Raw genomic sequence first — 27,622 nt, 5'->3', positions numbered from 1 at the left:
AAACTGGCAGAACAGGGCTTTAGATAGTTAGATATTTTCAGAAGATTTTATGAGCCCAAATTCTTGCATCTTCTCATATCTAGAAAAGCACTGAAATCATTAACAGTGACATCTGCTTTGGCCATTAAGAGAAATGCAATTGAAAGTGAAAATGGAGTAGCTGTTGGTTCAGACATATGGATGTGATTTCAGACATGTTCCTGTATTGCGGAGAACTTGAATTTTCTGAGCTGTGTCAGACCTAGGGGATGGCACCAGCCAATCTCAAAACAGTGTCCACTGGTAACTGCAACCTTATGGTTTCAAGGTATCCTCTTGTAACTATTAAATTTTTCAGACAATAAAATTGCTTCAGATCAGATATTAACAACAAAAGAGGAGACATATTTAATGGCCAATAGCTCCTGTTATATATATCTTAATACCATATCAGAAGTTAAAACCTAGTTAGATAAAATTAGACAACTGGCTACCTGGCTACAAGTCCCCCTTAAAGAGCCAGGTCCAGACTGGGTTTCAGGCTTAAATTCCCAGGGGATTGAGACCTTAATCATACTAAACTCAGACCCAGGACTTGGAACTCAGTAATATTTCCAACTCAGTGTCCCAAATTAAGGCAGGACTATGCCCCATTTCAGCTGGAAGTAGCCAGAGCGGTTGTCACTCTATTCCCTAAAAGATTCGGGAAAAGTTAAAAAAGGGGGATTAAAACCAAGTCCCCTGAAACCGAGTTCCTCTGCTGGGTTTATGATTAATGTCTCTATCCAAAACAATGATTCCCTTCCTTGTCCAACATCTGTTCTCAAGGTTGAGGAGTATCAAAGGAAAGGGGGGATTGGTACCGAGCAAAGGCCCTGTGGGGCTCTTGGGCACAAAGGCTTTCTGTGTCCCCCCATTTCTCTGATTGCAGAAAGTAGCCTTCATTCAGCCTCCATGACCTTCTCTGAGTTCCAGTGGGCAGATTCAAGCAGTTGTTAATTAGGGAACGGAGGGGATGTGAGACAAGGGAGAAACAGTCAAGAGAAACAATAGTGCAGCCTTGGGGCAAGGTCCTGGTTCCCCATCAACGGATACACACAACAATATCTTTGAGCTGTTTTGCAGATACTGAAACCCCCTCCAGGTGGGAAGAGTTAACAATTATTGATGGTATGCTTCCCACAAGCACGTAGACCCCAGACCAGTTGGAACCTGAAGGTTGATGATGCTGACTTCCACTTACCTCACCACCAACCAACCAATCAGAAGAATGTCCACAAGCTGATCACACCCCATTACTATAAAACTTCTTACTACCCTCTCCAAGTTGGGACACATGGACTTTGAGGGCATTAGCCCACTGTGGCCCCCTTTGCCTGGCAAAGCAATAAAACTATTCTTTTCTACTTCACCCAAAACTCTCTGAGATTTAACTCAGTGTCGGGGTACAGAGGCTGGATTCGGCTTCTCTGTCTGTCTGTCTGTCTATCTATCTATCTATCTATCTATCTATCTATCTATCTATCTATCTATCTATCTATCTAAAATGCTATGCCAGTGTAAGACATTCCTCTTGTTGTTGATGCTTTGGTTGTAATCAAATAAAAAAAGAGACTATGTACAGTTGATCAGAATCTATGTGGCATTAACACCATATTCTCTGTTAAGTAGAAAAACAATAAATGTTTGATTCTGTGGAAAATTTCTGATTTAGATAATATAGGAGTTTCTTTTTGTGTCTTTTGTTTAAATTAATCCTTTATATTGATAGACTTTAGCAAAGATAATCAAACTTTCCTAACTAGGATGTACAACAGTGCTTGGATATTCAAGATAAGTTAATAGTTATTTTTTTGTTTTAAGTTATATAAATGAGAGTTGGCACACTGAGCAATAAATAAATGCATTGGCAAGCATGTGCTTTTCCTTCCTTTTATTTTGCAAAGTGATTTCCTTTTTTCTTTAATTTTAGGAAACAGATATTGATGACAGATATGGAGATTTGGATTCCAGAACAGATTCTGATATTCCAGAAATTCCACCATCCTCAGATAGAACCCCTGAGATCCTCAAGAAAGCTCTATCTGGTTTGTCTTCAAGGTATGGTTGGTTGAAGATGAATCTAATGGGTACACAAGATAAGCTGTGAGGTTATCCTAGACCATGTCCAATGTAATAAATTTCACTTTTGGTGAGTTTTAGAGCTATGAGAGGAGGCTTTACACTTTTTCACCATATATGAGCACAGTATTAGAGGCTTGATGTACATCCTTTCGTAAATCCTTAAAATCTTGTTAAGTGTGAGAAAACCAAGTCTGAGAGGTTAACTGGTGAAGGTTACAGAGCTAGTAAGTTGTGGACTTGGCATTTCTGCCCTTGTCTGCCAGGTTTCTGAAGCCAGTGACCCATTTACCACATCAGGTTGCCTTTTCTGGTATTGGAACATCTAAAAAAGAAAATTCTATATTCTCTGTTCCCTGTTTTTCAAATGCCAGATGGAAATAGGTAATTTTTTTCCTTTTAACAGAGTTTAAAATCATTGTCCAAAACTCTACAACCCTTTACTATTTTTATATGTGTGCTATACTTTTAAATGTTTAATAACCACCCAATTTCAGCTAATTTTATATTGCCCTCCATTGTATTCTTTGTAATATGAATTATAAAATTTATAAAAGCAAAATAAATATAATATTTTATCCAGATTAACATATGAAACCTTAAATATTGGTACCGAACACTCTTTTTTCAACTTTTTAATACTGTGACACACAGTAAGAGGTCCATTTTACACCATGCCCCAAGAGACACACAAATGTATATTTTAACTGCTGTAAAAATGTTATAAAGCAATTCTTGCCATTGCTATGTGTGATGCTCTCTGATTTCTTTTATTTTTGATAGCTGTTCTATGTTATTGAACAAAAATACTCTGGATTACTAAATTGATTTTACTACCCATGGGTCATAAATTGGAGTTTGGAAAATACTGATTTAGTCATATCTAGTAAATCTAATATGAGCTTTTCTGATTTTTAATTTCCTGGAGGATGACCATAGTAGAATAAATTGGTTCAAAACAAAGTTTTCATATTTTTTAGCCAATAGAATAAATTTTTGCTGTCCATTATTAAAAGCATGGTTATCATTTTAGTAGTTCTTGTTCCCAGTTGTTTTCATGACCTAGTTCACAGATGTACCTTTTTTAAAAAATCTCACCTGGTCTTTCTCAGATCTGGATTTTTTTTCATATTGATGTTATGTAAGAATAATGCTGGATTCCTGTGTGTCATTCATAACAAGATTTTCCTTAATAATTTTTTTTTCCTGGCATAAAGCAACAATGGCAAGTAGTAGTAGCTGGTATTTATTGAGCATGTATATTTGCTACGTGCTGCTCCAAGCACTTTATATGTGTTGACTAATTTATTCTCACAACAACCCTGTAACACAGGTATGGCTATATACCTGTTGTATAAATGGAGAAACTGAAGCACAGAAATGTTTTATATCAAGGGTCGTGTAGCTAGCAAGTGATAGAGCCACATTCTGAACCTAGGCATTGTGCTCTATTTATGAAAGAATTGGTTTTAACAGCAGATGATATATGACTAGTTTCAATCTTTTCGAGAAGCTTCTCTGTAAAGATTAAATAAATGTTTTAAAATCTACATTTTACACATTTTAGCCTCTTTTTACTTAATACTCCAAATACTCTGCCTGGCAAAGATTTAGAAATTGTAGATGCATAGGATTAAAAATACTAATTGCATAAGGAATGTACAGGGTTTGCCGAAGAAAACCCTATAATCCTCCTACCAAGACGTTAATATTTAAAATACTGTGATGTTTATCTTTGAAACTTTTTATTTTTTTGCATTGTGTGCATGTGTGTGCCTGTGTGTGTAATGTAAAAATAGCATTGTACTGTTTTCTGCCTTGGTATTAGGAACAACATCCTTAAATATATGTAAATATTTTAATGGCTGTATGATATATTCCTTTGTACAGCTATAGTTCAACTTACTTAACTGAATCAGCAATTGCTGGACATTTAGCCAATTTCTAAATTTTCACAATTAAAACCAACTCTGCTTTAAATATATTTCTTTATAGCTAACTTTTATTTAGCATCTATAATTATTTTCTTAGTATAAAATTTTAAAAGTGAAATTCCTTGGTCAAGATTTATGTTCATTTTTAAGGCTCTAATATATAATGCCAAAACGAGCATAAGCCATTGAAATTGGAAAGAGCGTGAAAGGTCTTCCAGTCACTTGGCAAGTTGTCAGCAGTCTGTTTCTTGACCCGTGTATGGGTCTGTGGAAATGAATATTCATTAGCCAGTGAGGTCTGGCTCTATCCTTTAGTGAAGAGCTTCTTCAGCAATGAGTCTAACTTAGTAGTTCTCTCCCGGGGCAATGCCTTGGATTTTGTACCTTCCGCCAACCAGTGAACATTTGGCAGTGTCTGGAGACATTTTAGGTTGTCACAATAAGAGATGGTGCTGCTGGCACTTAGTAGGTAGAGGCCAGGGAAGATCCTACAGTACACAGAACAACTCTTCACAACAAAGAATGAGCTGGCTCAAACGTTACTAGTGAAGGCTGAGAAACCGTGGAAATACCCAGGCACAGTCTTGCTGGTGCTCTTGTACTCTATAATGCCATCTTCCTTCTCCCTGGGAACCTGCACACATCCTGTCAACTTCCTCTTAAGGCTGGTAGATGGGCTTTCTCAAAACTCTTGCTCTTTGCTAGATGGCCCACCAGGTTCTTGTTTGTTCTTGAAGAGTGCCTCTGTGCCCTAATTCTTGGCTCAGGTGAGCTGCCTTGTCAACCTAGGTCTTTCTCATTATGCTTGTACCATTAGGAAAATTTTTTAAAAAATTTTATTACTTTTGGGACTTCCCCAGCGGTCCAGTGGTTAAAACTCCGCGTTTCCACTGCAAGGGGCATGGGTTCGATCTCTGGTCGAGGAACTAGGATATCCCACATGCTGCGTGGCGTGGCCAAAAAAAAAAAAAAAAAAGGAAAATAAATTTTTATTACTTTTGAAATAAAAACCCCTTAAGAGTTGTAGTAACAGTAAGACATTGTGCATCACATAACTGATTTGAGCAATAAATGTGTAACCACTTTAGATAATCACTTTAAAGGACACTGCTTAATTATATACTTTTTAGAAATTTCATTTCTAGCTCATATAGGTCCTGGAAACATGAGACTTGAATGGAATTCTCTACTGATTCTGAGTTCCTTTATCTAAAACAATCTGTGAGGTGATGACTTGGACTCAAAGTTAAGGCTTTCTCTAATGTGATCATGGTGGCATGGTAAAGGAAATCAAGAATTTTGAATTCGGAACCAGACTTTCCTCTGGATTTTAGTAACAGTGGTACATATTTGTTTGCATATCAATGCTCTGTTTCGAATTCAGTGCTTCTCCCCTGAGAGATAACTTTTGGTTACTGTATCAATGGATATATATATTAAGTATGTGCTTTTATGTGCTTAACTTTGTGTTAGGTATTCTTGGGAGATTTGGTGAGTCACTTAACTTAAAATAAGGCAATTAAGTCTTTGATCTTGTTGGGGAGGGGAATTTTTCTGGCTGGAGTAACATCTGTATAATAAAAGAGAGTAGGTCTTTGTTTAAATCTCTGGTTCTCAGAAGCTACCATTCTCTGCCGTTCAGAGCCAGCCCTTTAACATTAGAGGTACACTTGGACCTTTCAGCTCCCACCAAGGACTGATTTCTGACACTTGGGTAGTGTCCTCTTCTCTAGAAGAGGTTCTCAGTAATTCTGAGTCTGAGAATCAGTTATGAAGGAGGGCTAAGTACATTTCTGAGGTTCGTGCAAGGAAGACAGGATTATTATCAGGAGACTGGCTTATGGTCCTTTATTTACCTCTGACTAGCTCTGTGACCTAGCCCAGTTTCCTAATCCATTCATTCATCCTCAAAGAGTTCGTTCTATTAAGTCAAATAGAACCTTTCAGCTGTAGCATTTTTGATTCTGCATTCATTTCAGTTCAGCCTCAAAGCTTACAGTCTCATGAAAAATGTATGCGTCTACATACTTAACTAAACAGTAGAGGGAAATAAAGTTGGGTAAGTACAATTTGACCACCTTGTGAAAAACCTTGGAAACTATATAAAAGAGTTTGGACTTAATGTTGGCATTTTAGGTCTTGTGTGCAGAAAGGACATGATCAAAGGGATATTTGAGGAAGAGTAGCTAGGGGTATCTAGACTATATAGGAGAGTGATTGAAAGCAGGGAGTGTAATCAGTATTCGATAAATGGATGAAATCAGCTAATATTTCTATTACAGAGAGGAGAACGAGGGCTTGTGCTTAGAATACAGTGCATATATGTTACTATACGTTGGGTCAGAATCTCTTGTGATATAATTTAAATGTTAGCATTTGAATTAATAGAAATCAGAAAATTATTTAAAAATTTTACTGTGAGTATAACGTAAAATGAGTGTAGAATGAATAAACTCAGAGGGCAGCAGTTTTAGATTCAGAAAGCATCATCCGTCTATAGGTGTTGTTAGAACAATTGGAGGTGTTTCATACAGTGGCTGCTGACATTTTTTATGACGTAACCACATAAAGAGTGCAAATATTTGTAAGGTACACAGGGGGTGAAGTGTGAGGCTCCTGCAGTGGTGGGGGGCAGGCAGATGGGCTCCCCAGGCCCTCACTGACGGCAGAGGGTTGAGGAGGTCAAGTCTCAGTCTACCAGGGACCAGCCAGGTGTGCCTCAGGGAAGCTCTGCTCTCAGCACCAGCAGAGGCCCAAGGAGAAGAGAATACTTTTCTACGAAAGGCTCTGTCCCGCAGGAAAGCAGGCAGCACACACTGAGCAACAGAAAGAACTGACCTTCCGTCTGGCCTTGCCCTCAATGACGGACCTCCCCACACCTTCCTCGTTTCCCTGAAATCGAGGTGCTCTCCAGTTTCAGTTCCGCATTGTCCTTTCTTTACTTTTTCTCATTGCAAGGCCATGCTCTCTGTTCTACACCACCTTAAAATCAGTACTTTTTTTATCCACCACACGGAAGGACAGACGCCCTTTGGGAGGGCTGTGCACCTGGCTCCTCCTTCCCACCTGAGTGACCCTGGGTGGAATGTGCACACGTCTGCGTTGGCCACCTCGCCTCCCAGCCTCACGATTCATCCTCGTTCACATGCAACAAAAACTAGTTTTTTTCTTCGGCTAACATAATTTTTACATTTGCTTTAGCTCTCCGTGAGTGAGCGAATGCTATTGGTTTGTTTGGTTGGTTTGTGCTGTTGTTATTGTATAAGGTAAAGTATAGGGGATTCCTAAAACATAGTTAAGGGAAACCTGTAAGTCTGGCAACTCATTACTGAAACAACACACAAAAATTTAAGAACACGTGAATGCTAACTCTACAAATATTTCCTTTTTAGGTGGAAAAACTGGTGGATTCGTGGAATTCTTACTCTAACTATGATTTCATTGTTTTTCCTGATCATCTATATGGGATCCTTTATGCTGATGCTTCTTGTAAGTGTTTGCCCAAGTGTCTCTTGCTTTGTTTTTCAGCATTGATATTGAAGTAAATTTGAGCATGTCATGAAAAAGAAGGTGGTTCAAGACTTGACAGCAGCAAATTTAGTTCTTTTAAGCATCTTCTGGTTCACAAAATGACCTGGATTAATCTTTTCCATTTGCAAATTGGCCATTCAGTGTGTATCAAGTATACGTGATATTCAGTAGATACACAACTTTGTGTCAGACATTGCACCAAGCATTAGGTAGAACAGAAACACACACACACACACACACACACACACACACACGACTTCAACGTATATGACTATTAGCTAGATCCCTGACTTCCAGGGACTCATTCTAATGGCAGAGACATGTAAGTAACCATATGAATAAATGGTGTAGTAAATGAGTGGAATAAACCCCATGATAGATCTTGTTGGAAGAGCACAGTAAAAAAATTACCTCATCCAGTCTGAGAGAGAGATGAGGGAAGACTTCCAGAGGAGGTGATGCGAAAGCTGAGTCAGAAAGAAGCACTGGACAGGGGAGGGCATTCCAAGTTGGGGATATCAGGGGCAGGGGTGTAATAAGGAGAGACTGTGGTCCGTTGGGGGATTTGTGAGTTATACATGTGGAGAGTGTCTAGGGATGAGACTAGAGAGGCAAGCAAAAGCCATTCTGGGAGTTTGGGATTTTGTTGTGTATGGGAAGCCCAACAAGTTATGAAGTCAGACACATTTTTTCAGCTTTTAATTCATTCATTTAACACATGCTTCAGGATGCCTGCTACATGCTAGGCAGTTCTGGGGAATGATGCAGTCGTGCTGAGAAAAATGCACCTGTGTCTGCCCTCATGGAGCCTACTGTCTACATATTAAAGAATTGATCAGATATGTAATCATAAACTGCAATAAGCATTTGAAAAAAAGAATTGGATGCTATGAGAGCAAAGGGGGGAGCCAGGAGACTTTCCAGACTTTATCCAGTGCCCAGCGTCTGCGCTGCGATCTTGAAAGTTGAGTAGGATTCAGTGGGGTGAAGGGGAGACCTTGGAGGAAGGATTTTCACAGCAAAGGATTCCCTGTGTATAAAAGCCTTTATATCTAAAGAAGTATGAAACACTTGAAGCCCAAAGTGATAGAAGTAAGAAGGAGAAATTCATTCATGACGAACATCACGCATTTCCTGGGTGCTGAACATGGTTTAGCAGTGAACAGCGAGGGCCTGCTCTCGGGGGTATGTACAGTGTCCCTCCTTTTTATTATTTGTCTTCATCCATCTCAATTGTATTTATGATGTTTATGTTAAGGGAACAGGGATGGATATACACACACTTGGTACTCAATTGATACTACCTTTATGTGTTTTAAAGTATTATTTACATTCACAACCCTGACTAGGTCATTTATATTTATATTTTGAGAAGTACACATTGTACCTAGCTTGCATTTGCCTTATAATATCAGCACTCAAAAATGACGAATTCAAGAGAGTTTTATTAAAAACTTACTTCTAGCAAATGATAGCTACTATTTTAAGATGGAACTCATACTCATATTCCTTAAAATAAAAGGAGTTTTTTTCCTTCAACCTTCTATTTATAGTGCTTTAATTGTTGCAGTCACAGCTTGGAATCACACTTTCTAAGTGATGGAGTTGCTAAAGCATATCTTGATTTAAAGGTAGATGTGAACATATAAAAGATATAAGAGGTTCCCCCACCCCTTCCTGGAACTCCTATAATAACTGTTTTAATTCACATTATTTAACTTATTTTTAAATAGTGCATTAGTTTTTTTCCCATTGTGAGAGTTATAAAAGTATATTGAAATTACTTTGGAAAATAGATAATTAAAAAAAAAAATCACCCCAACCCTATCATCAACCACCAAAACTCAATTAATACTGCCATTTGATGTATTTCCTTTCATCTTTTTTTCTTTTAAAAACCGTGATTGTAATTATAGTGTGACTAAAATTTTGTATCCTTTTTAAACTAAATATTGAATGTTTTGTGTTGCTCCACGGTCTTTATAGCCATCAGCTTTAATACCTTCATCTACTCAGTGAAATGTAGTACATCATAAGTTATTTAAAGCAGTGTGTTATTTTTAGACGCTCAGGTTATATTCTGGTTTTTCTTTATTGTGAATAACATTATCCTAAACATATTAGAATATAAAGCTTTTTCATATGCAGGATTATTTTCTTCAAATAGATTCCCAGAGTGAAAATAGGCACTTTTATCTGCATAACACATAGTTCCAGCTCAACATATCTAAATCTGAACTTCTGTTCTCTCACCAGCCATTCTGCATAACTCTATCTACTTCTCCAAGCCTTCCCTGGTGTTGCCCTGTGTTCCCCTCTCTCCCTTAGCCCCCCAGTTTCCTCAAGCACCAAACCCAGTCAGTTCTACCTTCTTGATGTCTCTCATTCCTTATACTTCACCCTCTTCTGCCACTTATCCGTACTCATCTGGAGGGTGGTGTCTTGCCTGCCTTACTGTCTCTTCTCTTGCTGCTTCCCCAGTTAGTTCTTTCTACCTGTGTTATTCCCAGACATTCACGTCTGATCATGTCCTCTCATGATCGGCACCAACTCCTTTGTGCAGCCTTTCATGCTGTTTCCTGTGGCACTGTGACCAGACTCATCTCTCTCTACTTCTCACCCCAGCTTTGTGTTCCAGCAGCTCTGGACTACTTGTAGTTCCCTTAACATCCTCCTCCTCTCCTATGTACATGACTCTGTACATCCTTCTCCTTCACCCCAACTGGCCCATCCCCACCCTTACTGCAGGTTTTTTGTCTGCCTGTGCTATATCCATGTGGCTGTTTCCACATGGTATTGTAGTTGTGTGTGTTCTCCCTGAAAGACTATGCCTCTTTGAGAACAAAAACCCTGTATTATTTCTCTGAATCTTCACTAACTAGCAGAGTAGGTATTTACATATCGATTGTTGTTTTTAATGCTCATAACACATTAATCGGGCCAACAGAGTCCTACCAATGAATTGCTGCCAGTATTGATGGCATGGCGTATCAGTTTCTGTGTGATCACCCAGTTCTTAGTCTATTATTTTGAATTCCCTGTTTTTTATTTTCCGAGCAGTTCCATATTCTACTGGTAAGCTATAAGTGACAACCATATACATATATGTGTGTGATATTAAAGATTCTTTTTTTCTTCTTTCAGTGAAACACCATATATAGTGCTAATGGTTGCTCTTGAACAAATGTATTCATAGAAGTAGCATCAGTTCATTTGATATTCTAAAAGCCCTTGTTTCTATAAATAGCTTGACTTTGCCATTTTATCTTAACACCTAGCATTGTCCCCATTCTCGGACTATTATTGTTAAAAAAATGACTTGATGTTATACACAAAGGCTATTTAAAGGACAGTATTTTTTTTTCTTTTTTAAATTAATTTATCTATTTATTTTTGGCTGTGTTGGGTCTTCGTTTCTGTGCGAGGGCTTTCTCTAGTTGCGGCAAGCGGGGGCCACTCTTCATCGCGGTGCGCGGGCCTCTCACTATCGTGGGCTCTCTTGTTGCGGAGCACAGGCTCCAGACGTGCAGGCTCAGTAGTTGTGGCTCACGGGCCCAGTTGCTCTGCGGCATGTGGGATCTTCCCAGACCAGGGCTCGAACCCGTGTCCCCTGCATTAGCAGGCGGATTCTCAACCACTGCGCCACCAGGGAAGCCCCTGAAGGACAGTATTTAAATTTCCTCTTGTGTTTACATTATAACACATTTATGAGTTTTTCTTAAAAGAACTATTTGTAATAGTTTGGCATAATATTTTCTTACTGTATGGCTGGGGGGACACAACTACTTTTTTTAAGTATGTCATTGGACATGTACTAGGTATAGTGGGGAAAAAGAGCTTAAGAATATCCTGGGCAGTAGGTTTGGGAAAGCTGATTTGTGGCGATCTCAAAGAGAAATCCCAAAGTATATTCTTTGGCAGCTCTTGGTTAGCTCTTTCTGTAAAGGACCAGATTGTTGTATTTTAGGCTTTAAGGAGCCACATATGTATGTGTCTGTCATATAATCTTTGTTTTTTATTTTTAACTCTTTAAAAATATAAAATCCATTCTTAACTCCAGGGTTGTACAAAAACAAGCCCTTGGGTATATTCTCTAGAGGTTGAAAAAGTTAGTCTGCTATATTCACAAAGGTTTGAATCTCTTAGTTTATGGTGATGAGTGTTCAGCTTGCCATTTGCTCTTTGAGTCTTGGAATTGTCTTAAGCCAAACACTGGATATGATGCTACAGTCTCAGAAATTACCTTTACCCAGATTGGTGGATTTAGCAGTTTGAAGGACAGCTACATAGACCATCAAAAAGGGATTCTTGAATATAAACCCATTTACTAGGCATGTGTATTGGGCACTATGCAGACAGAACCGCATGGACTCACTTGACTGGCCAGTGGGGCTGCAGATGTAGAAAGCTGCTTATAAGTTGTCAAGGAAGCACTGCTTGGGTTGATCAGAGATGTGTGTAGCTGGCTGTGGGAGAGTTGGCCTGGAGGGAAGAATGAAAAGCTCATGCCCAAACCCCTGGGTGACTGGGTAAAGATATTTTAGCCATTTGTCCTGATAGTATCTTTATCCGTGGCAAGAATACCAGGTTGTATGGTTAAAAATATATACAAGCAAACTTTCACTTTTGATCATTTTCCTAGGATAACTCAAGAAACAAAATGGACAGAAAGACCGTCCATCTTGAGATGGACAACCACAAGAAATGAAGCAGTAATGAGAGATAAAGCCTAGTCAGCTGTGATCCCAATCAGACTATACCCTTCAAACTCTAAACTACAATGCCACCTCCTACCCCGGGAAGGATCTCTCAAACTTTTTGAATAAAACATTGTTTTGCTTGCCTCTTTGGGATATCACTTGATTATAGAGAAGTTGAATATTGAATTTTTGCCGCTGATATTTAGACTAACTAAAAGTGGGTAGGCTGAAGATTTTTAAAATACATGTGACAACAAGCTACTTATTAAATAACTAAGCATAAATGTAAATATTGAGAAATGTATGTTAATGTTTTCTCTTGGTTTCAGGTTCTAGGCATCCAAGTGAAATGCTTCCATGAAATTATCACTATAGGGTACAGAGTCTATCGTTCTTATGACCTACCTTGGTTTAGAACACTAAGCTGGTAAGTGACTTAAAACTGTTTCCGATATGAAAATCTGATTCTTTTCCAAAGTTTGTAAGGAAGCATCCTGATCAATCAGTATCTATACGGTTGACCTTATAGATTGATTTTAAAGAAATATAAATTAAAAGAATGAAATTGAATTTTGAAAGAAGGAAATTACCTGTAACTCTCCCATTTCAACACAACTATTTTCATATCTTTCACTCTTTGTAGAGATACCTGATTTAAACTGAATATAAACACTATTCTTGTGCTCTTTTTAAAAACCTCAGCATTATATTCGACACATTTTTATATCCTTTATAATTACAATTTTAACAGAAAGTTTCATTTTGTAAAATGTTATGAATATGTGTAACCTTTTGCCTTATTTCCCCTCAGTTGATATGAGACCACACACAAAATTTGATATTTCTACAAGGACTTGAAGATGAGATATGAAAATAGTTATGGGTTTTTTTGTTTTGTTTTGTCTTTTTTGGTCTTTTTTTTTTTTTTTTTTTTTTGAGTGATCAGTGGTTTATTCAGGACGGGAAAGCCCAAGCTGAATGTCTGTCTCCCTCCTCCCCTCCCATCCCCACCCCTGCAGGCTGGCCCACCTTCTCCAAAGCCCCCATAGGCCCCAGGATGCCAGCAGGGGGGCGGGGGGGGACAGGGCAGTGAGAGGAGGGATGGCCTTACCTTTGCTGCTTCTGGTTTGGTCTCCTCCAGGCCCTGGGCCCTGTAACATGCAACAAGGAGGGTAGTCAGAGGGAAGAGGAAGACTCTGGGGTCAGTGCGTAAGGCACTCTGCTAAATATTTCAGGGCAGTTACCAGCCTCTGAAATATTGTATATGTACAAATGCATGCAAAATTAGTAAATAAAAATCACCAAATAATTTTAATATTTAAAGCTTTATACATTTTTAAAACTTTCTAGGTTTCTTAGTTATCAGGACCTTGACCATGAAACATGATAATACGATAGTTCATAATTAACCTAACAGGCCATGTCTTTGAATATAGTTGTTTGATTAGTATCAGCCAGAGGGGCCAGTGTCTTATTATAACAAACAAATCACTTTTTGGGTTTACGGTAGTCGAAAACAGTTTCTTGGTTTTGTTAACACTTAATTTTTCCTTCTGGAAAGTTTCCTCATGAGCGGCAATGTGTACAGGGAGTGTTAGGTAGATTAAGTAGTCGGAGAGTAATTAAAAGCTAAACTGTGCAGGATTGATTTTAAGCGCAGGAGAAAAAAAAGGTAGGTCAAGATGGGCTCCAGTGATTGTAGAGGCTTCATGGAGAACGTGTGAGAGAAACTGTTACTTGAAATAAAGACAGGCTTTGGCTGGAGAAGAGTGTTCTGGGTTGGGGAAGCAGCACCCATCAGGTTTCAGATGTGGGACCCAGGAGGCATGTGCCACAGATGGTGAGATCTTCCTGGCCCTCCTGAGCAGAAGGTGTGTATTTATTAGGGAGTAGTGGCCAAAAAGTTGGATTGGTGGCTGGAGTAGGCTTTGACAGCCTTACAGAGGCGACACAGTCAGTTTCCATTGTAGGAGAGAGAAAACTACAGCTGATAAAAATTAAAATACTTCCCTTTGGGAACAGTGGGGTGTAATTCCATTCATGAGAACCAGAGGGAAACCACCACCCCTTTCATCTTCTGCTGCTTTCCTGGCTGCCTAAGACTCTGCCCTTCTAAGGAGAAGTCCGGGAGGAACCCTAAGGCAGTGTTTCTCAGCCTTTTTTTCTGGCTCACACATGCTCCCATCAGCAAAATCTCATGGGTTCAACTTCTCCCCGGGGACAAAGATATACCAGAACTGGGAGAAGGGACAGGCCATTTATTAAGTTTTTAAAGTTTTTCCCAGAGATTTTTACCCGCTGCTAGCTCCGTTCCCCACAGCTACCCTTTTTGAGTCACTGCTCAACTAGAGTGCATCTGGAGCATTGAGAAGAGGGGGCAAGACCCCAGTGTGTGCAGGGCAGGAGGGTGGAGGTTAGAGGTCAAATTACCTCTACCTTCTTTTCCTGTTGATCTTCCCTAGGGCAGGTGGGAATTTGGCTTAGGATCTTTACAAAGCATTAGAGCTGTGAGTAGCTGGGAGTGAATTTTCAGTATAAACTTAATGGGGTGTGTGTGTGTGTGTGTGTGTGTGTCTGAGAGTGTGTGAGAGAGAGTGAGTATGTCTAGTATTTTCTACATTGTTTTCTACATTGTTTCCTAATTATCTGTCTCTGACGTTTAGATATTGAACTAAATAAAGGCATGAACTATTCAGTAAATTTTTGTTGACTGATAAGTTTGAAATTAAGTTTAAAACAGGAAAAAAAGCATTTTGGTGGAATATATCATGAACTGGTCTTCTCAACTTGGTTTTGAACTTTGTGTCATCATCAAACTGTAGAAAATAGTTTTGTTGAGTTTGAGGGGAAAAAAATTTCAAATCTAAAGAAGCTAATTGTTTTAAAATTATAGGTACTTTCTACTGTGTGTAAACTACTTTTTCTATGGAGAGACTGTAGCTGATTATTTTGCTACATTTGTTCAAAGAGAAGAGCAACTTCAGTTCCTCATTCGCTACCACAGATTTATATCATTTGCCCTCTATCTGGCAGGTAAGTTAAGGAAAAAAGTCTTTACTGATATGTAGCCAATATATGTTACATGCTTATTTTTATTTGTTATTTACATTTATAACATCCTTTATTTGTTACATTTTAATCCAGCTTCTCTTTTTAAAATGTCTCATATATAAAGCTGTTTCTTTCATCACAGTCTTAAGCAGTAGTCACTCTCTAATGGTGGTTTAAAAAAAAGTACTTGCTTAATAGTCACTCCATATATTTGAAAATTTTCTTCACAAATTATAGTAAAGGCACTTTTAATTATTATTTATTTATTTATTTTGGCTGTGTTGGGTCTTCGTTTCTGTGCGAGGACTTCCTCTAGTTGCAGCAAGCGGGGACCACTCTTCATCACGGTGCGCGGGCCTCTCACTATCGCGGCCTCTCTTGTTGCAGAGCACAGGCTCCAGACGCGCAGGCTCAGTAGTTGTGGCTCACGGGCCCAGTTGCTCCGCAGCATGTGGGATCTTCCCAGACCAGGGCTCGAACCCGTGTCCCCTGCATTAGCAGGCAGATTCTCAACCACTGCGCCACCAGGGAAGCCCCAAGGCACTTTTAAATATATGGGTTATTTACCAAGTATAATTTACAAAGAAACTTTCACATATGTATTGCTTTATTTGTTCCTAGGAAATAGAGTTTTCATATAGAATCATTCGGGGTACTTAGTTTTCCTGACATGGTTTATTATATATTATTTATATATATATATATATATAAAATATACATATTTGTTTATAGTAGGCTATACCACATGTTTTTATGATTTTAGATTAAGAATCAGATACTTAGGGGCTTCCCTGGTGGTGCAGTGGTTGAGAGTCTGCCTGCCAATGCAGGGGACAGGGGTTTGAGCCCTGGTCTGGGAAGATCCCACATGCCGCGGAGCAACTGGGCCCGTGCGCTACAACTACTGAGCCTGCGCGTCTGGAGCCTGTGCTCCGCAACAAGAGAGGCCACATAGTGAGAGGCCCGCGCACCGCGATGAAGAGTGGCCCCTGCTTGACACAACTAGAGAAAGCCCTCACACAGAAACGAAGACCCAACACGGCCATAAATGAAAATAAATAAATTAAATCCTATGGAAAAAAAAAATCAGATACTTAGGATAACATTAGAATTAATAGATTTGTTTTCCATTAAAGTTTACCAATCATAAAAGAAATTTCTAAGAAATTGATTTAGATATGTACTGTTTAAAAATCAGATTGCCAGTATGAATCCTGGTTCCACCACTTACTAGCTGAATAAACTTTGGGAAATTTAATTAATTTACCTGTGCCTCAGTTTCTTTGTCAAGCACTTAGAACAGTACCTGGTACTATTTAAGTATTTATCATTATCATTATTTCCATTTTTAAAGGAGGAAATGAAATTTATATGTGAGTTTTCACTTTAGCTTTTAATAGTTACTGTTTTAGCTGTTAGGAGTTTCTCATAAAGAAATTCTTCTCCAGTTAATACAATTTTGGAAACTGAATACACTATGGATGACTTCCATTTCTCATTAAACAAAAAAATATACAGAGTATGTGGGGAAGAATGTCCAGTCCTTTAAAAGTATGTCATTTATATTCAGTAATTATAATCTTTTTCATGGTGTTCAATTTTAATAAACACCCCGGCAGATCTTGGTCTCTATTTTACTTCTGATTCTAGGAAGCCAGAGAATGAAATACAATCTGAAATGATAATGGTAATTTTCAGAGAATCATTTTTGGGGCAGGGGAACCTACATTTTTCCAAGGAAATTGCCTGTTTTACATTCAGGTTTTTTGTTAAGTCCAGTTTTCTCAGTCCATTACTTAATTTTTTAAAATTATAAATGATATGTCTAAAATACATTCTTGGAAATAGATATTGAATGTAGATATCTTCATTCTTGGAAATAGATATTGAAAAGTATTTTTGTTCTTTCAAGGGCAAAAGAAGTTATTCATTCTAAGGTAGTTATTTCATTTTAAATTCTTATCTGTTTAGAAGAATCATGATTATAGAGAGATTAATTATGACTGCTAACAGCTAAAATTTTGGAGAATAATATGCTTGACTCTGATTTTATGTTCATTAAACCTCATCTGTGACATTTTTTTTCATGGTAGAAAGAAACTTTGCATAGTTTCTCTTACCAAACAAACACATTTGATTCATTTTGTTAAATGTAAGGTAAATTCTGGGATGGATTCTTTACTATTACAGGAGAGAAGCATACTGTACCTTCTTAGTCTATTTTTACTGGCAAGACTTCTTATTAGCAAAAAAAGTGTCTGTAATAACAATAACTTTATTTCGTATATAATTATTCTTACAATTACTTAATAGTAAAATTGTGATTAATTAAAATATAAATCATTAACATATGTCCATTAGTTTAAAAATCTGCTAATGTCAAAAGAATCTGATAATGTTATTGTTAATGTAAACAATAACCCTGCACCCCAACACTTGCAGATTGTTTTCATTTTTCTAAGTAATATGCCTATTTCTTAATTTATGTAGGCATTATCTATTGACTTCCTGTAATAACCTCTCTCTCTTCTCCATACTCAGTTTTTTATTGTCATTATTTATATTATTAAATAGGTACCTAAAGTATCACTTCCTATAGAGCCAAATAGTATCTTTGATTACATTTCCATTCTTTCACAACTGTTTGCTTTTCCTGCCCTTAATAGCTGCTCTTTACCTTTTCTTTTCCACCTTCATAAATTTCTGTGTAGGAATCCTTAATTTTCCTTTTGAGTCTGTCCCGTGTCTGTTGGTCATTTTTTCAGATGTTCACAGAAATCAGAGAGTTGATTAGTTCCCGTTTTTCCTGGTGACCTTTATCCCAGGGACGTCTGGGCTCCCGTTCCTGTTTGGACTGGCTGCTTGTAGGCCTGCTGTCAGCTGTCCCCTCATGATTTGGCTTTTCCTGTGTCTTCCAATTTCTAGGATAACACCCTCATTCTGCTGCAGCATAGCCTCTAATAGTTTCCTATGAAATGTGCTTAGAAGGTAAATGTTTTATGTTCATACATTTCTAATAATATCTTTGTTCTGTTCTCACAGTTGACTGCTTTGGCTAGGGTTCCACTTACTAGTAGTAGACTTGCACTTAGTCCTCTAGTTTAGAAGCCCAAGCCTTAACCTTGCCTTCCAGTGAGTCTTTCCTGTTCAGTTTTCTCTAGAAAATACTTCTACTTGTCCCTGATTTCTCAGATCTGCTGAAAGTCATCCAGTCGGTTTTCCAGCTTCCAAATTTTGTAGCCATTTTTCTTCTTTTTTCCTTGACATTTCTTCAATTCTCTTTGCTCTGTAGGTTTTTGCCGTAATTTCTTTTAACATGATTTAGTGGGCTACCAGGACGGAAGAGAAAGAAATGTAATACATGAACAATCGGCCATTTAAAAACAGAAATCCTTGATTAGTATTTTATTTTTCCCTTGGCTTAAAACAACAACTAATTTTTTTCTCCTGGTCCTGTGGATTGACTGCGCTTCACTGGGCAGTTCTAACTTAGGGCCTCCCCTCCAGTTGCAGTCAGATGGCGGTAGTGCTGGTCATGCGTGTCCTAAGTGGGCTAGACGTCCAAGGTGGCTCACTCTCACGGGCACGGTTAGTGCTGGCTGGTGACCCGGGCACCCGAGTGTGGGCTCTCCATGGGGCTTGGCTCTCTCAGCACCACGCCTGAGTTCTGAATAGGGAGGGCACCAAAAGCCAAGCATCTCAAGAGTCCTTACCTAGGATGGTTTTTTAAAACTAGTTTTTAAAAATGAAAACATAATACGTTCCCACAGTAAAAATTCGGGCTGAAAAGGAGTATTCCGTGATATCTCCCTCCCTGTTCAGAGCCTTACTTACTCTTTCTAGGGGCTTCCTACCACTATTCAGACATTATTTGAGTATTCAAGCTTATATGTTTATATCCTCCTTCCCTCATTTTTGTACACAAATGAGAGCAGACCATCCTGCACCTGTTTTTTCCCACTTGATATAGCTTATTTGTGTTTTATATTGGCACATCTAAACTTATCTCACATTTTCCGTATCTGCAGTTACATCTGTGTTGATGTGAATACTGCAAAATCTGTTGGGTAGCGTGTCAGAAAATAAGGCAACTACTGACTACTGTTTCCTTGCTTTGAATTTGCTCTAACTTATACTTGAACTTCTCAATTGAGAGGGTAAAGACGATGTAATTTATTTTCTTTCTTGTTTCTTTTTATAACATTGTATACATGATAGCCTCCCAACCAACCCTTTTCAGTCATTGTTTCTTCATTCCCTAAAATTTCTGACTCTACTTTTATAAAACAGAATCAGTATTTCTTCTCTTTTCTAACTGATTTCCACCATGGACATAGCTTACCACTTGCTCTTTTATAGAATCATGGAAGCTTATTGAAAGTCATCAGTGTTGTTCTTTCAACAAACATTTGAGTGCTTTCCAAGTGCCAGTACTGTACATGGTGTTGAGGATACAAAGGGAAATAGGCTGGTAGCGTGCCTTCCAGGGTCTTGCAACTGCTGAGACACATGTCCCCTAGTTCATTGCTGGAATGTGAACAAGGACCTCTAAGAGCGTAAAGAAGGGGAAGGAGGGCCTTGCTTTGCTGGGGTGGGAAGGCCATAGAACATCTTGAGGAAGAGATGACAGGTGTCGTGAGAAGCAAAGAACAAGCAGGTGTTTGCCAGGTGGACAGTAGGAAAGGGCATTCCAGGAGGAGGGAACAGCTGTACAGTCTTGAGAACGAGAGAGGGTGGCATGTTCGGGACCAGTGAGAGGCAGTGAAGGTTGCAGAGGTAGGCAGGAGCCCCATCTTGAGAAGCTTTGTGTATTGTGGGAAGAGTTTGGGCTTTATCCCAGGAGAACCACTGGAGGATTTTAAGCTAAGAGATGATATAACCAGATTTGTAATTAAATGAAGGATGAGTTGGGTAACGTTAATAGAGTGACAAGATAGGAACCTGTTGCTCTAATTCATACTAAATATAATGTAGGCCTGGCCTGAGGTTTATATTTAATACTAAGAGGGTTATAAATTTTAAAAAATTACGGGACTTCCCTGGCAGTCCAGTGGTTAAGACTCCGAGCTCCCACTGCAGGGAGCGGGTGTTCAATCCCTGGTTGGGGAACTAAGATCCCACATGCTCCGTGGCATGGCCAAAAAATTCTTTTAAGAAAATTAAAATACTGTGGGCTGATCTTAGAAACCAACTGCTATTTATGATAGTCTTTGAAAAATTGCTTTTGTATCCCAAATTATTGGCTTGAAATGTACTTTTTGTTGAGATAATTATGTATTTCCATGTAGTTTTAAGAAATAATAGAGAATCCCTTATGCACTTTGCCTAGTTTCCACCAATGGTAATATTTTGAAAAATTACAGTGTAAGATCCCACCAGGATATTGACATTATTACAGTCTTACAAATGTATTTTTAAAGCACAACTTTTTTTTTTTTTTTTTTTAAAGTATAATTGATTTACAATGTTGAGTTAGTTTCTGGTATACATCAAAGTGATTCATATATAAATTCTTTTTCATGTTCTTTTCCATTTTGGTTTATTACAGGGTATTGAATATAGTTCCCTGTGTTATACAGTTGGCCCTTGTTGTTTATCTATTTTATATATATTTTATAGATTGCATCTGCTAACCCCCAAATCCTAATTTATCCCTTCCCCACCCCTTTTCCCCTTTGGTAACTGTAAGTTTGTTTTTTATGTCTGTGAGTCTGTTTCTGTAAAACACAACTTTGTAGTAAGCTAGGAGCTACTGGGATAAGAGATGAAACTTCCAATATAAATTATTCATAGTATTCTATATCTGTTATCATTTTACATGTGTCCTAAATATGGTCCTGTTAAACGACCATAAGCACTCACTTTGTGTTTCTCTTGTGTTTTTAATTTCCAGTGCCTAGCACAGGGTCTGGCATTTAGGTTCCCAACACACATTTACTAGATGAATGATCAAGAGGCTGAGAACATGTACATCCACGCACAGTGCTTTTTAGAGAGGTTTTTTTTCAGCATCAGTGTCTTGGTTGCTGGGTCTTGAGGCCTTACTGGTGGTTCTTGAAGTGATTAGCAACATTCATGAGCTTAGTCTAGCAAATGAAGGTAGACTTTAAAACAGGAGTGAGGAAATAGAAAGTGTGCTCTGTTGAGATATTTGTACCTTTCTCTCAAATTATGCTGGTAAAAATCTCTGGAATTCTTCTCGTTAAACAGCATTCCAGGGGTCCTGTCCAAATTTTAGTTCTGCAGTGGTCAAATGACTTTTATAGGTCTTAGCAGATTTAAAAAGCAGAGACAACACAAGCTCTTTCATTGACGTTGAATTTTATTAAAATAAAATGTACGTATATCCAGGTCTGACCCACTCACCAAGGCCCACCACATTAAATGACTTGTTTAATATTATACCAGATGACTCACTGACTAGGACCTGGAAGTCATTCTGACACTTAGATAATTTTGTTGTAAAATGAATTTGAGTGATAGCAAAAAGAAAATTATAGGAACAACATTTTCTCTAGAGTCTGGATATATTTTAAAAAGATCTTGGTGCCTTGGATTTGGGGCTCTTTAGAAACCAGAGCAACTATGTGATTACATGTCTAGTAATGATGGGTGAATAAGCTTAAGATGTTGGACCCTTAATATCATCACCTTAAGATCTCTTTATCCAACCAGTGATAGGCATATTAAAGGCGTATTAAGTTTAGTGCTTTGTTTTTTTTTGTTTTGTTTTGTTTTTGCTTGTATTTGTGCATGGCTAACTGTTTTGACTTCTTTTTAAAAACCCTTAAGGGTAAGTTATGACTTGAATATAATACCTTGAATTCAAGAAAAATCAATGGACATATAAGATTAAATTATAGCTAAAATTAATGCATGATTAAGAATTTTTTTCCAAATATCCTGAATATCTCAAAGGATGTTGATGAAATCTTTGAAAGATGTCACAAACAACTGTTCATAAAGGACTGTATCTTCAAAACCACTTACAGTTTTTAAATTAAGATGATTAGAATCTATACACATATCAGTCTTGTTCTATACCTTAAACTCACCATGCAGATTAAGAGAAAGCTTTTCTCTATCTTAGCTAATATAATGGTTGGTTTGTGTGAATTTCTACAGTGCATGTTCAAACTTTTTTAGAACAACTCAGTTGTATTCTAGTGGCTGAATATGGGCACACATAATGCAGTGTGCTTCTGAATTTGTTGAACATGATGTTTGAAATGTTTTGGAGTTTGATTAGTTAGGGGAGTGTAATGAAAAATACAGCCATGTGAAAGAGTAAAGGATGAGTCAGTAAGCTCCAGTATTTAATCCTGGGTCCATCTTAGTTTGTTTTTTGAGTTAAGGACTGCATGTGTTTACTGAATTGGTTAATCACCAATAAGAAATTTTAAAAATAACTTGATTATTTCTTTATATCTTCCTGTCTCTTCAACTAGATTATGAGCTCCTTGAGTGGAATGACTATCTTATCCATTTTTTTGTATCTTGTGTCTGGTGCATCTAAAGTGCTCCATGAATATTTTTTGATTGTCCATTTTTTCGGAAATTTCCTCTATCCCATCTTTTGGACTTTTCAATGTCTTTTTTTTCCCTTCACTTCTCCTGACTGCTTTAGAAATCTCATTCTTTTTTGTTCTTTTTGAATATAATTGTCTGTAATCTATTGGGTAACTGGCTCTCCCTAACCACCTGGGAACTCCTTGATACTGGGCAACGGGATATACACATCTTTGCATGGACAGCACAGTGCTGTTTATATAAATGGTGATCAGTAAGTGTAACTAAACATAATTATATATCAAGAACTGTATGTTAGGAAACTTTTTCAATGAATACTTTTGTTTACAATACTGTAACAAATCCTATGTTTTAATTGGAAATATAACCGTACAAATGTTCTTTGTTAATTGGGGAAAATGTAAAACTATGGATCTAAATGTATAAAGTTATCCTTTCCATAGATTTATTGAAATATAGCGTGTATGTATTTTTACACGGTTAAACATAAAATATACACATAGCTAGATGGTTGTGAATGAAAAAGTAAACTTATGTTTCTTTCTTGGATTCTTTTTCTTTGAAAATAATATTTAACCTTAGATATGCTAGGAAAACACTTTACATCCTCCTCTTCCACATTCAGAGAACTGTATTATTTTAATGTATCTAGGAGTCAGATAATTATATCCTTTATTAGAGCACCCTAAACAGCTGCATTGCTACTGGTTGATTTAACAGTGAAATTGGATCACGTAAAAGTGAGTTGCCAAGACTGTCCTGGATAAAAATCATCATTAGGAAAGTATTGAATAAGCCTGCTGGTAATTTTATTTGAAGAAATGTTTAAGGGTGAATGGTATTATATAATTTCAAGAAAGAGACGAACCAAACGTGTTGTACTAGTATTTGTGAAGAGGTAATTCATAGTTAATGATGTTGAGAGGTTCCCGAGGCTGCGCTGGGAGAGCCAGAGAGGTCCGTTTGGACAGAAGGGGAGGTTCCAGAGGCATGTGTCTTGCCTCTGCTTTGCTTTTACCCCATTAGCCTCTGAACCAAGTCCAATCTACATTCACCTTTAACCATGGACCAATGGCATAAAGCAGCATAGAAATTTCATTATTCCTTAAGCCAAAAAATAAATCTACCTGCTATTGAAGAGAAATTTAAAAGCAATGATTTTTTAAAGAGGTCTTTTATGCTACTGATTTCAGTGCCATGAATTCCATGTTTTAATCTCCCCCTGCCCCACCTTGCTTCCTTTCTTTTTCTCAAGAAAGTGGCATATGGCTGTCAGTTTGCCTCTACTCAGAGAATGTTTCCATATTTCTTTTGCAGTTCAGTCAGTTAGATTCTATAGGTGACAAATAGGAGGTGAGGTAGGATCTGGGAGCCAGTGTGCATTCTCTTCCTTTATCATCATCCTTTACACTGACATTACAAATTGGTCATCAAAAAATAGCTGCCAGCAGCTGCTGTTTGATTCTTTGCTCTGGTCAGAGTAGTATCAACCTTGCTTACTCTAGTGGGTAGAATTGCCTTGGTCAGTATAACTTAGATATACAAAGTCTAGTACTTATTTCATATGGGATAGATTAGGTGACAGTTCGTTTTCTATCTTAGAGAACTCTCTAAAGATATTGCAGAACAGAATGCATGGGTAGCTGTTTAGCTGAAATAAAACTTGGCTTATGCATTTCCAGTATCTACTTCCGTAAAAAAATAATTATCTTTAGAACTTTACTGATATATTAGGCAAAAAGTGCTTCATATTGCCTCCCATTATTTAGTATATAATTATTAGATTTCATTTCATTAGGTAGAATTTTTAGTAAAATTTTATGGTAATAAATTTGTAGGATATAAACAGAAACACAAATACTGTTTGTACATCATGAAATTATTAAGAGTATTATGTTTTACTGTAATTATTATAACATGGGTCTGAGAAATTTCAAATCACTCTTAACCTGAATCTTGCTGATGATAGTTTATGGAACCACGAGACTCTTGAGAGTCATTAGGATCTAAGGGTTTAACTCTTTTCTAGCCCCGTGATCCCCAGTAAATTAATAAAGTCCTTTGTGTATTTTTCTTCATCTGTAAATTGGAGATGATAATAGGTACCTACATCATAGGAAGGTTGGAAGGGTTAAATGAGTTAATGCTTATAAAATGCTTAGACAAGAGCCTGGAACACAGTAAGTGTTCAGTAGATGTCAGCTGCCATAATAATTATTATTAATTTTTATATTATATAGAGATTGAAACATTCTACACAGACATTTGATGGATTGACTAGCAAATAAACTTTAGTGAACTGAAATTCAGGATCTGTTTTTCCATGTCCACACATTAGCAAGGGACTAATTCACTTAATTAATGCAGGAGATGTTTATTGAATTTATGCCACGGACTATATTAGGCATTTTGGAGAATACAGGATCATTTCCCTCGAGAAACTTTTACTTAAAATGCTTAATAGAAGAGCAGGAAAGAGAGCATATGAGTGAGTAGCTAAAGTATAGCTAGATGTGGTATAGAAATTTGGCTTATATGAGCTCAGTGAATCTTAAACTTTGTAACAAATTATACAACAAGCCATGTTTTTTGTTCTTGAACAGGTTTCTGCATGTTTGTGCTGAGCTTGGTGAAGAAACATTATCGTCTGCAGTTTTATATGGTGTGTATTAACCATTATTCTGTAGTCACTATATGTAATAAAAACCTTCACCTTTATTCTTTTCTGTAGTGAGAGGATATAATCTAATCTGCTAGTTGCCTAAATGTGAGGGATATTTGAATTTTGGATTACTATTATATATAAAACTTGAAGCTGAAAATTTTTTGAGGATTTAAAAATTTTAACTGTTTCCAAAGTTTTCCTAAAAACTTTTTCTTTGAATATTTTCAAAGGCTATAAAGTTAAATTCAAGTATTTGGGTTCCCTAAATTTGTAGAAATTTGAGGTGTTTCCACAGTCTCCTGAACAGTTAGTAAGTCTTGGAAACATCTACCATCTTTTTTGTACGGAAAGTAGCTATGTTTACTTGCTCTTAGCTTGGGCATAAGGGGAACAGAGCTTACATTTTCTTGGCAGCTGTTATACAGTTATAACAGCTTGGTTAGTTATACAGTCACATGATTCTTTGTGGCCAAAGATATTTCATTCAGTGTATCATTGAACAGTGTTCAGTGTTTTATGAAGTTTATCATTGTACATGATGACCTTCTCTTATTTCCTTAAAAGGTAGCTAATTATAAGACTGTAAAACGCAAAATGTAGTATTTAGATCTGTGAATTCATGTATTAGTAAGGCTTGTTTTGGATTTGGGGTATATTTCCTATTTTTCAGGCTGTGCTTTTTCCCATTAAGACATCCTGCTGAGCACCATAGCTGGGAAATTGTAGTATTTCCTACATTTCTAATTTCTGGGGGTCTTGAGAGGGAAGAGTAAAATTCTCAGTGAAAATCTAGAAACCATCTGTCACAAATTAGAAATAATAGAATCTGCTATGAAAATATAAATGGTTCCTATTGGAAAAAAATCCTTTATGCATTTGGAAGCAATCAGGGTAGAAGAGAATTGGATTGTTTAAGCAGATGAAAATTAAAAAAAAAAAAACCAACCAATATAATGTATTTTTTGCTGAAATGGAAAATAGGTTTATTTTGAATAAATCAAAATCCTAAGAATTTTGAAAAGTCCTAACTTCCAATAAAAATTATGAGACTAGTACATAGGAATATTAGCGCTTTTTGTTCACAATTTGCTCATACTAATGATGCCAGAAGTAGTTAAAGTGGCCATCTCTCAGGCTAGATGGAATTGATGAAACACAGAGGCCTTTGAAAATCTGAAATGGAGTGTACTGTCATTGCACAGAGCTGTGAAGATCAACTTTCAAGTATGAAAAGATTGAGTTTAAGGGCAATTGATCCCTGCTGGTTTGAATCATTTGAAGTTAGAAATAACTCTTTATGGGAAAATGGTACCATAGTGAACTCAGAGAAAAATCATTTTTAGCATTTCTAATAACTAGAGAATGCAGCCAGAGTAGAGTTTTAGCTCCTATCTAAATGCCATAGCAACACCATAAACTTCTCATTATCATTTTAATCTCATGATTCAAGATTATGGTTTATTTTTTAATACGTCTTTTTTAAACTTAGTAGTGTATCTCAGTATGATTAGCATTCCATTTGTGTATAAATTAAGGTTACTTTGTTAAATGTGTTCATGGTTTTCAGATCTCAGTAGGCACCAAAATGAATGTAATTTACTAACGGCATTTATTTTGTATGACCTTATCTTATGAAATGTGACCAACAGTCATGCTAGAAATTTGTGTTTCAAAATTGCTTCGTGGGCTGCACTGATCCGTTGTGTTCACTAATTGTTGTATTGTTGTGCTATTAACAGTTCGCATGGACTCATGTCACTTTACTGATAACAGTTACTCAGTCACATCTTGTCATCCAAAATCTGTTTGAAGGCATGATATGGTAAGGGGACAGTATTATGCTGCTTTATATTTAAGTCATAGCACTTTTAAAGCTCTTTTACATTGGACAATGTCTTACAGATTTCTACTAAAATGTACTATTTGTTGTTGCTCTATTCCATTAAAATAGCTTACTGAGTTTTGCTTACTGTTTGACAACTGAAGACAAATGCTTTGTTAACAACTGGAAAACTTCCTTATTCGGGTTTCAAATAAAATGTAGGAAGTCCTCATAAAAGCGCCAAACAATTAATTACATTTTCAGGTGTTACTACACCTTAATATGACTT

General features: G+C 37.2%; 1 protein-coding gene across 1 annotated transcript in view; it reads left to right on the top strand.

Annotated features, from left to right (window-relative positions):
* Positions 1-27,622, top strand: part of CDS1 (CDP-diacylglycerol synthase 1) — a 73,361-nt gene that overhangs the window by 23,010 nt on the left and 22,729 nt on the right. Inside the window, exons 2-7 of the mRNA XM_068542106.1 lie at positions 1,952-2,079; positions 7,427-7,523; positions 12,595-12,692; positions 15,159-15,298; positions 25,450-25,508; positions 27,251-27,333. Of these exons, the coding sequence (XP_068398207.1) occupies positions 1,952-2,079; positions 7,427-7,523; positions 12,595-12,692; positions 15,159-15,298; positions 25,450-25,508; positions 27,251-27,333 (605 nt within the window). The remainder of the gene's footprint in view (positions 1-1,951; positions 2,080-7,426; positions 7,524-12,594; positions 12,693-15,158; positions 15,299-25,449; positions 25,509-27,250; positions 27,334-27,622) is intronic.

The sequence above is a fragment of the Eschrichtius robustus genome, chromosome 4 (genome assembly GCF_028021215.1).
Source record: "Eschrichtius robustus isolate mEscRob2 chromosome 4, mEscRob2.pri, whole genome shotgun sequence".
In the NCBI taxonomy this organism is placed as follows: Eukaryota; Metazoa; Chordata; class Mammalia; order Artiodactyla; family Eschrichtiidae; genus Eschrichtius; species Eschrichtius robustus.
Note: the sequence above shows the minus strand (reverse complement) of the source record. Positions and strands in the feature narration are given on the sequence as shown.